Source organism: Phyllobates terribilis, unplaced genomic scaffold (assembly GCF_046119375.1).
Source record: "Phyllobates terribilis strain yellow unplaced genomic scaffold, ASM4611937v1 Scaffold_183__1_contigs__length_3771566, whole genome shotgun sequence".
NCBI classification, from domain to species: domain Eukaryota; kingdom Metazoa; phylum Chordata; class Amphibia; order Anura; family Dendrobatidae; genus Phyllobates; species Phyllobates terribilis.
Window position 1 is genome coordinate 2,453,566 of NW_027362943.1, and position 13,245 is coordinate 2,466,810.

General features: G+C 41.6%; 1 protein-coding gene across 1 annotated transcript in view; it reads left to right on the plus strand.

Moving 5' to 3' along the window:
• LOC141212747 (uncharacterized) overlaps positions 1 to 13,245 on the plus strand; it is a 55,568-nt gene that overhangs the window by 2,941 nt on the left and 39,382 nt on the right. The window contains exons 2-7 of the mRNA XM_073665058.1: positions 4,415 to 4,554; positions 4,684 to 4,788; positions 4,872 to 4,995; positions 5,079 to 5,176; positions 5,373 to 5,463; positions 7,822 to 8,703. Coding sequence (XP_073521159.1) covers positions 4,962 to 4,995; positions 5,079 to 5,176; positions 5,373 to 5,463; positions 7,822 to 8,703 — 1,105 coding nt within the window. The 5' untranslated portion in view covers positions 4,415 to 4,554; positions 4,684 to 4,788; positions 4,872 to 4,961. The remainder of the gene's footprint in view (positions 1 to 4,414; positions 4,555 to 4,683; positions 4,789 to 4,871; positions 4,996 to 5,078; positions 5,177 to 5,372; positions 5,464 to 7,821; positions 8,704 to 13,245) is intronic.

A 13,245-nucleotide genomic window follows, 5' to 3' on the forward strand; every position in this document is an offset into this window, starting at 1 on the left:
CACCCTGGCGATTTCGCCCACACACAAGCGGTGCGGGCGAGATCGCCACCGGGTGTCAGCTGATTGTTACAGCTGACACCCAGTGCTATGTGCAGGGAGCAGCCCCGCACCGCTCCCGGCACATTAACCTCCGAAATGCGATCGAAATCAATCGCAGCATTCCGGTGGCAAGAGGAGGTAAGCTCGATACTTACCTTGTCTGCCGGCGTCCAGCAGCATCGGAGTCCGGTCCCGGATGTTGCCATGGTGACCCGACGTCATCATGACAACATCTGGGACACCAGGAGGCAGGAAGTTGCTTTGGTCATGCACAGTGCACGACCAAAGTAACTTCTCCCTGTGCAGCGCTGACAGACTGCATGGCATAGGGAGCTGCTGCTCTCTATGCCATGCAGCCGATCAGGCTGCAAAAAGTGAAAATCCCATAGTGGGACAATGTGTAAAAGTAATAAAAATGTCAGAAAAAAATAAATTAAAAATATATATATATATATATATATTGTACCCATAAAAAAATAATCTTATGAAAAAAAAAATAAACCAATAAAAGTACACATATTTGGTATCGCCGCGTCCGGAACGACCTGACCTATAAAACTGTCCTGCTAGTTAACCCTTTTAGTGAACACGATAAAAAAAAAGCAAAAAAACGAAACATAAAACCATGCTTTATCATCATACCGCCAAACAAAAAATGGAATAAAACGCGATCAAAAAGACAAATGTAAATGACTGTCGGCCGAAATATGGAAAAATTATAGCTCTCAAAATATGGCGATGTAAAAACTAGTCTGCAAAAAAATGTGTCTTTTAAGTGTGTGACAGCTGTCAATCATAAAAACCCGTTATGAATCTGGCATCACTGTAATTGCACCGACCCGAATAATAAAGTCGTCTAATCACTTATACCACACGAGGAACGGTGTAAAAAATAAACTTTAGGGTTAGGGTTGTGCTAGGGTTAGGGTTGGGGTTGGGCTAGGGTTGGGGTTGGGCTAGGGTTAGGCTAGAGTTAGGGTTGGGCTAAGGTTAGGGTTAGGGTTGGGGCTGGGATTTTTTCAGAAGTAGAAAAAAAAAATGACGATAAGGTGACTAATGTTGAACGCAAGTGCTCGCTACTTGAGTTTGCATCGGGTGCTCGGGTGACATGCTCGAGTCTCCGTCCCAAATGTTTTGCAGCTGTTATACAGCCAAAAAAACCTTGCGGGGATTGCCATGCACCAGCGATCCCCGCATGTTTTTTTTTTGGTGTCTAATAACCGTGAAGCATGCGGGGCGGGGACACGAGCATGTCACTCGAGCACCCGCGATACATGGTGCATATCTGAGCACCCGATGCAAACTCAAATAGCGAGCACTTGCACTCAAGACTAATGACAACTTATTAATATGATGACCTAATGTTATCAAATTCTGTGTCGTACCTCTGGGTTCAAAATGTTCACTATACCCCTTGATAAAATCCTTGAGGTGTGTAGTTTCCAAAATGGGGTCACTTGTGGGGGGTTTCCACTACTTAGGCACATCAGGGGCTCTCCAAACGCAACATGGCATCCGCTCTCGATTCCAGACAATTTTGCATTCAAAAAGTCACACAGTGCTCCTTCCCTTCTGAACTCTGCCGTGCGCCCAAACACTGTATTTTCCCCACATATGGGGTATTGGCTTACTCAGGAAAAATTGCACAACAGTTTTTGGGGTCCATTTTCCCCTCTTACCCTTGTGAAAATAAAAAAATTGGGGCTAAAACATAATTTTTGTGGTAAAAGTTAGATTTTTTTATTTTCACGGCTCCATGTTATAAACTTCTGTAAAACACTTTGGGGTTCAGGATGCTCACCACACATCTAGATAAGTTCCCTGAGGGGTCTAGTTTCCAAAATGGTGTCACTTGTGGGGGGTTTCCACTGTTTAGGCACATCAGGGGCTCTCCAAACACAACATGGTGTCTGCTAATTATTCAAGCAAATTTTACATTCAAAAAGTCAAATAGCGCTCCTTCCCTTCTGAACCCTGCCGCGCGCCCAAACAGTGGTTTTCCCGCACATATGGAGTATCGGCTTACTCAGGAGAAATTGCACAACAAATTGCATAGTGCAATTTCTCCTGTTACCCTTATGAAAATGCAAAATTGGGAGCTGAAAAACATTTTTGCTGAAAAAATGTGAACATTTTATTTTTACGGTTCAATGTTATAAACTTCTGTGAAGCACCTGGGTGTTCAAGTTGCTCACCACACATCTAGATAGGTTCCCTAAGGGGTATAGTTTCCAAAATGGGTTCACTTGTGGGGGGTTTCCACTGTTTAGGCACATCAGGAGCTCTCCAAACGTAACATGGTGTCCGCTAATTATTCAAGCAAATTTTACATTCAAAAAGTCAAATGGCGCTCCTTCCCTTCCGAGCCCTGCTGTGTTCTCAAACAGTGTTTTTTCCTCACTTATGGGGTATCTGCGTGCTCAGAGGAAATTTCACCACAAATTTTGGGGTCCATTTTTTTCTGTTACCCCTGCGAAAACAAAAAAATTTGGTTTTTTCTTCCACATTCCAAAAATTCCTGTGAAGAACCTGAAGGGTTTTTAAACTTCTTGAATGTGGTTTTGAGCACCTTGAGGGGTGCAGTTTTTAGAATGGTGTCACTCTTGGGTATTTTCTGTCATAAAAGCCCTTCAAAGTCACTTCAAATGTGATGTGGTCCCTAAAAAAAATGGTTTTGTAAATTTTGTTGTAAAAATGAGAAATCGCTGGTCAACTTTTAACCCTTATAGCTCCTTACTAGAAAAAAAATTTGGTTCCAAAATTGCGCTGATGTAAAGTAGACATGTGGGAAATTTTATTTATTAACTATTTTGTGTAACATATCCCTCTGATTTAAGGGCATAAAAATTAAAATTTTGAAAACTAGTTAGGTGAGTGGTGGCAGCTGGAGAAAGGGACTGAAGGAGATGTGAAGGAATAGGGTCACTGGTGCAGGTGGTAGAGCGAGAGGAAGCAAGGAGCCTTGTCACTTCTTCTTCCGTTACTGTTTCGAAGTCAGAAAATGAGCAAGATACAATGTGGGAGGGAGGAGCATGCATAACATGTGGGGATTGAGAAAAAAAATTCCTGTCGGATATGGTCAATTTTTTCTTTGAAATAATTGGCGAGATCGTCAGTGCTGAGGTCGGTGGTTGGGGCCTGTGCTTATTGATTAAGGAGAGAGTGAAAAGTGTCAAACAGGTGTTTAGGATTATTGGACCATGAGATGATTAGGTTGTCAAAGTAGGTTTGTTTGGATAGGTGAAGGGCGGCTTTATAGGTTTTAAGCATAAATTTATAATGGAGGAAATCTTCGGCCAGACAAGATTTTGTCCACAGCCGTTCGGCACACCTGGAGCACCACTGGAAAAAATGTGCTTGCAGCGTGTTCCAGGGTTGTCGCCGTCTGTGCCGAGTTGTTCTCTGTGTAGGAGGTGTGCCTTCATCCAGGGCGCATTGCAATGTTTCGTTATAATGCTTCAGTGCAGAGTCAGGGCATGAGAGGGAGGAGATTGGGGCCAATGATCATTGCAACGTTTTCATAAATTTCTGGGTGTTAATGGCATGTATATTTCTATAAGTGTGGAAAGTAGGGGTGTCTTGAGCAGGGTGACAGTTCTTGACAGAGAATGAGAGAAGGTTGTGATCAGAGAGTGGAAGAGGAGAGTTAGTAATGTCATGTATTGAACAGAGCTGGGCGAAGATCAGGTCAAAGAGTATTTCCATCTTTATGTGTAGGAGAATTAGTAAGCTGTGAAAGGCCGAAGGAGGAAGTTAGCGATAAAAGATGAGCGGCAGATAGGGAGAGGGAATCGCTAATTGGGATGTTAAAGTCTCCCATGATGGGGGTGGGGATGTCATAGGATAGAAAGTTTGGAAGTTAAGTGGCAAAGTGATCCACAAACTGACGGGAGGGGGCCGGAGGGCGATACACAACCGCCACTGGCAGGGAGAAGGGCCGGTAGAGTCTGACTGTGTGGACCTCAAAAGAAGGGATGAAAAGTGAGGGTACTGGGGGATAACCTGAAAAGTACATTTTGTTTAAAGGAGCAGACCAACACCAATTATTACCAGTTGCCTTTCCTGTATGTACTGATCAAGAAGGATTGTAATGGGACCATAGGGACACTCATCTACCATAAACCTTCAAGCACTAATAAACTATTGAAGTGGGATAACCACCACCCCCACCCCCATCCCCATAAAAAGAGGAAAACCCAAGGGCCAAATTTTACGGATGAGAAGGTACTGCTAGAATGTCACAGATTTTAATATACAGGCAATAGACCTGAACACCAGATTAAGGGATGAAGGGTACTCATGGTACAGTTTAGATTCCGCATCATCGTTTGCAGAAAAATGGTCTTATCCATCAGCTTATCTTTTTCTCATTCAGATCTCTAAAATACCGGATCCTCTCAGTGAAAGTCGTCTATATAAGAACATTTTCCTGATTTATCCAGGAAAATGATGGACAAGATGGTGGAGAGGATATTACACCTCACCCTAGAGATCCTTTTCCGGCTTACTGGAGAGGTGAGAGATTCTGATGACATCACATTACATCATTCTTATCTATGGGAATAACAGATGGACAGAACTGGAGAGGTGAGGACTCTGGAAATGTCTGTAGTGAGATTTATTAATGTGTCTCTCCATAACCAGAGATTAATCACGAGGCCTCCACCTCACCCCCTGATACATGAGGACATCAATGACCAGAAGATCCTAGAACTCGTCTACAAGATGATTGAGCTGCTGACTGGAGAGGTGACACTGCTGGGAATGCTGGGAAATTATACAGTAATGATATGAAGGGATTGGCGGGATGACGGTATCATTGTATGTGCCAGGTTCCTATAAGGTGTCAGGATGTCGCCGTCTATTTCTCCATGGAGGAGTGGTAGTATTTAGAAGGACACAAAGATCTGTACAAGGACGTCATGATGGAGGTTCCCCAGCCCCTCACATCACCAGGTAATAGACAGGACTAAATGCACACGTCCTATAATAATCTGTATGTAAAGAATGAATTCAGTCCCTGTATGTGTTTCCTCCAGATCTATCCAGTAAGAGGACAACACCAGAGAGATGTCCTCGTCCTCTTCTTCCACAGGACTGTAAACAAGAAGATCCCAATGTTCCTCAGGATCATCAGGTAGATGGAGAGAAGGTGTCATGAGATTTCCCCTATGATGTGTGGACGGCTGTAAAGGTCATGTCTTCAGTTCTGTTTTATCCACCATTATTATGTTTTATACTTGTGTAATGAGAGCGGTGGAGATGACAGGATTAGAGCTGATCATAGATGGGACTTCTCCATCTGTCTGTGACTTTTACAATATTTGTTTCAGGGTGAAGATCTGACCCATATTAATACTACAGAGACATATGTGAGGGGTGATGAGCGGTGTAAAGAGGAGATTCCTACATATGACCACCCAGGTGAGTAGTAACCACTAAATGCAGACAAGTCACAGATTCTTCTCAGTCCCCATCTGTGGCTGCTTTATCGGTTGTGTAGTCCGGCCATATCACAATCATGTGATCACCATTTTGCCGCTAGACCACAACATTCTCCTCCGTCTGAAAATATTCAAATTTCTTTGTGTAATTGTGAAAGCCCTTTTCTATAGACCTTACAACCTGGAGGATCCACCAACCCCCTGGGATTAGGAGATGCTGACCGTTACCTGCTCAGATCTGCAAACTATAAAGACAAATGATCGCGTATGTAGAATGTGCTGACAAGTTAGAAAATCACTTGAAGAAAAATATTATGATGGGCCTGTAAGAGAAAGCGGAGGGTAATGATGCTGTTGGCTTCCTAGATCCCTGATATCTTATTGGATGAATCTACCTTCTCTCCCTTCTGTGCTGCTGAATGTGCCCATATGGTCCCTACAAGACCAGGTCCAGTCTTTCTGACCAAAGATCACTTTTATTATCGACATTAAATGTGCGGTGAGGGCCAAGTGTGAATTTCTGTACAATAACAGCAGAGTTTCCCTTTATCCTGACTTTTCAATTTCTTTTAAAACCAACTAACTTCAAACAGGATTGTGATAAACTATACAGAAAACATTACACCTGTGCCATGATATATCTCTAATCTGTGCGTGGCTGATGGCTGTAATATACATTTATTCACGCCTGCAGGAGATGTGTTGGCTCCAGCCCTGGTTTCATGGATTCACTCCACGTCATAAATTCCATTATGTTTTCAATCCTAAGGAATTCAGATTACTGCACAATCTCTCCTGAAATGGGGAGCACTAATACTTTCTCTACTCTTCTGGTCAGGACTCATAGTTGCTCCAATGGTCCACCATAAATGAGTGCAAGTCCAGTTTAGTGTTGGATTTCTCCCCTCATACATACGTTGTTGTTGGGGATGTTACATGTTTTTATATTCTTTCTTTTTTTTACAAGTTCATTCTGTATGATAGTTTCATTGTGGTTGGATCAGCCGGCCTCACTTATGTGACTCTATAACTCCCTGGTCGTCTTTCAAAAAGATCTCCATTATCTCTTCCAAATGCCCGAGATCTAAATTTAAGACGCCTCATCTCTGCAGTATTATATAAAAGTTCACTTTAAATGTCTAATATTTCTTCTTGACACTCATCTGACAGAAAATATTGTCCCTTACGATAGTTTAGATTGTAGTTACTCATTTTTCCCTGATGAAGACTGTTCAGTTTGATCATTTCAGTAGATGTTTTATTGTCTGTAGTCACAGTTTTTGACTTCAGTAATCCTCTGATTTAACCTCTTCCTGCAGCCAGTATTATGTTTCTAATCAGACCCATTTTTCAAATCTGACGTGTGTCACTTTATGTGGTGATAACTTTGGAATTCTTCACAAAGGATAATAGAAAACAAATGGACCTTACAAATTATTTTCCAACTTCTCTTGAATCTGACAATCCCCTATATACGGTTGTACACTACTATCTGGGCACATGGCAGGTTAAGAAGGGAAGAAGCGCCATTAAGCTATTAGGAATGCAGATTTTGCTGGAATAGTTTGCAGACACAATGTATTGGGGGAGCTGGTCTTGGTCACCTGGAAGCTCAAAAGATGGTTACCACGAACAGGCTTGTCACTATCTACCTTTTTTACAGATTTCACAAATTACTTTGCTCATCGCCGTTTAACCCCTCTACATGGATCTGGACTTACACAGAGACCCCTAGGCTTGGGCCACGGTGTTACCTGCTATTCTGTGGAGTGAGATGGGAAGAAGAACAGTCAGGTAGCCGGGTCAGAGCCAGGAGAGCAGAGAAAGTACAAAATCAGAAGACATAAGAGTAGTCAGTAAACGGGCCGGGGCCACAACAGGAAACAAATACACAAGCCGGGAGCTGAGCACAGATGACTGAACCAGAGGAGAACAAGGCTGGATCTGGCAGCTTCCGGCAATATGCTTCCAGCTTTAGTAGGGTGCGGTGCTCTCCAAATGGCTGAAGCAGGGAGCAGATTACTCCAGCTGGACAGCACGCACACCCATACTGACACCCTGGATGGTACTACTGGTCCCAGGCTCCCTAATCTTAGTGGCTGGACAGAGCCTGCGCCTTTTACTCCATATTTGGGAGGCAGAATGAACAAACAGTTGAACACCACGCTCCACTGGTTCATCCTATGAGATTTTCTATTAGATGGTCATTGTCCTGATGAATAAGTGAATTGTTTAATATAACTTGCCTTTTTTACAGTCAGTTTAAGTAGAAATGTTCAAATATATAAAATTCAAGGATTTTTTATTAAAAAATAATAATTGGTTTTCTTCTTGGCAGATGTCCGTACCAGGAGATCAGAGGGACAGCTGACACCTTCAATTTTCAAATCAGATAATTTTGAGATCTCACAGGATACAATTGAAATGAATGCCATTACTCCAGATATACCATCATCCCTTCACAGCAGACCTCAATCATCTGATCCTATGAAACAGGTCCTGTCTTCTCATTCATTACCGACTACTAAGGAAAATCAAAGTCACAAAATAAGCATTAAAAAACAAACTGCTCCTAATGCAAAGAAGCCATTTTCACATTCAGGATATGGAAATAGTTTTCCTCTCAAAAAGTCTTTACTTAAAAATCAAAAAATTCACACAGCAGAGAAAAGATTTTCTTGCTCCAAGTGTGGGAGATGTTTTAATCAGAAATCAAGTCTTGTTAGGCACCAGATAACTCACACAGGAGAGAAGCCATTTTCCTGTTCAGAATGTGGGAAATGTTTTACAGAGAAATCAACTCTTATCAAACATCAGAGAACTCACACAGGGGAGAAGCCTTTTCCATGTTCAGAATGTAGAAAATGTTTTAACCAAAAATCATATCTTAATATACATCAGAGAACTCACACAGTGGAGAAGCCATTTTCATGTGCAGAATCTGGGAAATGTTTTGCAAAGAAATCAAATCTTTTCCAACATCAGAGAACTCACACAGGGGAGAAGCCTTTTCCATGTTCAGAATGTGGAAAATGTTTTACAGAGAAATCAACTCTTATCAACCATCAGAGAACTCACACAGGAGAGAAGCCATTTTCATGTTCAGAATGTGGGAAATATTTTACTGTGAAATCAAATCTTATCAAACATCAGAAAACTCACACAGGGGAGAAGCCTTTTCCATGTTCAGAATGTGGAAAATGTTTTAACCAGAAATCTAGTTTTCTTAAGCACCAGAGAACCCACACGGGGGCAAAGGCTTTTTCATGTTCAGATTATGGGAAATGTTTTGTACAGAAAGCGCATTTTGATAACCACCAGAGAACCCACACAGGGAAGAATGCCGCAGCTACGCCCAACTAGTCTCTGTACAGACAAGAAAGACCCTAGCTGCACAACTAGAAACGCCACCACAGACCTAACTCCCTAATAAGTCGTTGAGGAGTTTCTCATACCTCCTTAGGAATCAGAGGGGAGGCTGCAACACATTGTCAACAAGGGGAAAGGAAAGTATGAAGTAAAATACGAAGACCCTGAATGAGAAACAAAAACTCATTAATATAGGGCAAAGAAGGCAAGCTAAGGAGAACCAAAAATAAAAGGAACAAGTATAATCTCCCAGAAACCTAACATTGTTTGAATGAAAAGGTACTGGGAGGGAAAGCAAACTGACCGGGAGGATAGTTTCACCTTTGTGGTGAAACTTACAAAATTCATCCTCACCAACTGTATATGTAAAACCCGTCCATTTATAAAGACCACGGACAAGATAAAGATTCCCAACTCACATCAGGACCACAAGATCCCAGGGACTTTCAGCTGCATCACAATGAACTTAATTATATGTTCCAAATGTCCAACTGGGGGTCTGTATGTAGGGGAGACAGGGCAAAAACTAAAAACAAGGATGAATTCTTATCGCCACACAAAAAAAGAAAAGAAAGAATAGACCTACTTGTGTCCACACATATTTACGGCCACAACTGCTTATCCCTTTCCCATACTGATAGTTCTGCTTCACGTCACTTGTCTTATTTATTGCACTATTCCTGTGCCCTGTTGTGCATAAATATGTGACTCTTCAGATTTTTGTGTTATACTGTATCTGATGAAGGACCTGAGTAGTCTCGAAAGCTTACTGACTAATGGCTAACTGAAAAGATGGTATCAACCACTGAGGACTTGCAAATTTTAATATTTTTCTCCATACAGCAATTTTAAGATCTCTCCACAGGTGTTCAATGGGATTTAGATACGGATTCATTGCTGGTCAGAACTGTCCAGAACTTTGTTTCCATCCATTTTCTGGGTGCTTCTTGAATTATGTTTGGGGTCATTGTCATGCTGAAAGACCCATGACCTAGGACGCAAACCCAGCTTTCTGACACTAGGCACTACATTGTGCCCCAAAATCCTTTGCTAATCTTCAGATTTCATGATGCCTTGCACACAGTTAAGGTACCTAGTGCCAGAGGCAGCAAAACAACCCAAAACATCTTTGAAGGGCCACCATATTTGACTGTATGTGTTGTAAATTTATTGATTATGTTGCGCACCTTGGACAGAGGAACATCCGGATCTCTAAAGATGGACTTATAACCTTGAAATTATTGATATTTTTCAACAATTTTGGTTTTCAAGTCCTCAGACTCATGCGAAGATTGAATCAACTTCTCCCTTTTTTATCTGGTTTTAGTTGTGATTTTCATATTGCCCACACCTACTATTTGCGACAATTGTGTTTGAACAAGCTTCACATGATTGAAACAAAGTTGTTTACCCACAATTTTGGCAAGGTGTCAACAATTTTGTCCGACCTATTTTATGTGGTTTTGTGTGAAATTATGTTCAAGTTGCCTTTTTTTTCTGTGTTTTCTTGTGTTGTTCCAATACACACAAAGGAAATAAGCGTGTATAACAAAACATGTAATTGCAATAATTTTCTGGGAGAATTACTTCATTTTCTGGAACAATTTCAAGGGATCCAACACTTTTCACCATGACTTGTTTTTGTTGCCTTTTTAATTTGTTGCAGCATATCATCCTTTTCATGTTCAGCTACAGTGGTGGCCAAAAGTATTGGCACCCCTGCAATTCTGTCAGATAATATTCAGTTTCTTCCTGAAAATGATTGCAATCACATTCTTTGGTCTTATTATCTTCATTTAATTTGCTTGCAAGGAAAAAACACAAAAGAGAATGAAGCAAAAATGAAATCATTGATCATTTCACACAAAACTCCAAAAATGGGCCAGACAAAAGTATTGGCACCCTCAGCCTAATACTTGGTTGCACAACCTTTAGCTAAAATAACTGCGAACAACCGCTTCCGGTAACCATCAATGAGTTTCTTACAATGCTCTGCTGGAATTGTAGACAATTCTTCTTTGGCAAACTGCTCCAGGTCCCTGATATTTGAAGGGTGCCTTCTCCAAACTGCCATTTTGAGATCTCTCCACAGGTGTTCTATGGGATTCAGGTCTGGACTCATTGCTGGCCACCTTAGAAGTCTCCAGTGCTTTCTCTCAAACCATTTTATAGTGCTTTTGGAAGTGTGTTTTGGGTCATTGTCCTGCTAGAAGACCCATGACCTCTGAGGGAGACCCAGCTTTCTCACACTGGCCCCTACATTATGCTGCAAAATTTGTTGGTAGTCTTCAGACTTCATAATGCCATGCACATGGTCAAGCAGTCCAGTGCCAGAGGCAGCAAAGCAACCCCAAAACATCAGGGAACCTCCGCCATGTTTGACTGTAGGGACCGTGTTCTTTTCTTTGAATGCCTCTTTTTTTTTCCTTTACACTCTATGTTGATGCTTTTTCCCAAAAAGCTCGACTTTTGTCTCATCTGACCATAGAACATTCTTCCAAAACGTTTTAGGCTTTCTCAGGTAAGTTTTGGCAAACTCCAGCCTGGCTTTCTTATGTCTCGGGGTAAGAAGTGGGGTCTTCCTGGGTATCCTACCATACAGTCTCCCTTTTCATTCAGACGCCGACGGATAGTACGGGTTGACACTGTTGTACCCTCGGACTGCAGGGCAGCTTGAACTTGTTTGGATGTTAGTCGAGGTTCTTTATCCACCATCCGCACAATCTTGCGTTGAAATCTCTCGTCAATTTTTCTTTTCCATCCACATCTAGGGAGGTTAAATACTTGAAGAAAGAAATACGACCATATCAACCCAAAATAATAATAAAATTTTACTTTTATTCATAAATAGTATAAAAAGTTACTTCATAATCAATATAGGGCACAGTACAAGAATACATAAAAACACATATCATGTATGATGACCATCTCATTGAAGGGACGATCCAGTCCACATGTAATAGGCTCCGAGGCACCACAGCAAAAAAGCATATATATAGTCCTTCATATAACAGACCAATAAAGAGGATTATCAAATGACCACAGTTCATAACCTATACTGTCAGGGTGCCATATACCTAGGCTAAGATATACCTTCATCATATCAAATGCCACATAAGGGACACTAGTAATAGCCACTATAGCACCATTATAATCGAGGTATAACAGCTAGAATGGTTCAGTTAATAGAGTTATGTTGACAGGGTGTATACCAAGCGAGTATAAAGATAGGTGAGTAAAAAACAAGTGCTGCGTTATGTAGGGGAGAATTACCTGGGCCACAAGCTGTGATGTCAGGGCACCCTCACGTGGACCGCTCGTCCACCCCAACGCACGTTTCGGCGTTTGCCTTCTTCAGGGGGTGTCAACTTCCTCTAGGGGCGTGTATATTTAAATGTTGTGTTGGCCAATCGAGTGAAGGGGGTGGACCCGCAGTAATGCGCGCAGCGTCCCCGCTACCAAGCAACCGGTGGCGCGGGCGTCATGCAAGGGATCACGTGATGGTCACATGGACCCAAGCGATACAGGTCCTTGCATAGAGACGCCAGGCGGCACGGGGTACTCAGAAAGCGGCGACGCTCGCGCGTAAGGTCCTTAAACCTCCCATAGTCAGGAACCATAGCAAGAGGTATAAGCTCAATTAAATGACATATATACTTCCACTACCACCACATAGATATATAGGTAGATCGTATAATAGAGACAGTATCCCAACCAAATGAATTAACAATATGGCAATCTGCATACAATATATCATCACATCAAGTAGTATATATAACAATATGACAAAATGCCTATACAGATCATGTTCAATCCCATATATATATAGAGAGAGGAATGTGGAAAAATCATATTGTCCTAGCATTAATATATAGTAGGTGGAATATCAAAAGATAACATCCTATATATCACCATGATTAAATCAAGGGGGACAATATCTAATGTAGGGGTAGCGAACTTCTCAGATATAACTTCCATTTAAACCAATTAACATATAAGGATCTTCAAACGCGAAAGGAAGATCCACAATATATATACACTGCAGTAGTCGTTCCCGGATTAAATAGATTATTCAGTATATTCTTATTCACATATTCATCCATATGATATCAGCCATAATGAAGAGACAACACGCCAGAGGAAGTAAACTGCAAACGGATGATGAAGAATACTAAAAATAATAATAAAAAAATGTTAAAATCATAAAAACCACAACAAAATATGTGACAGGGGAGAGATTAAAGAAAGGGAGCGAAGCTGAGATTCTCATTCAGTCCATTGGGATGTACAGTATTTAATCGCCAAATCCATCTAGATTCGAGCTGAGCCAAGCGTTGGCTCAGTTTACCTCCACGAATACCAACTCTTAACGCATCTATCCCACGAACCCTCA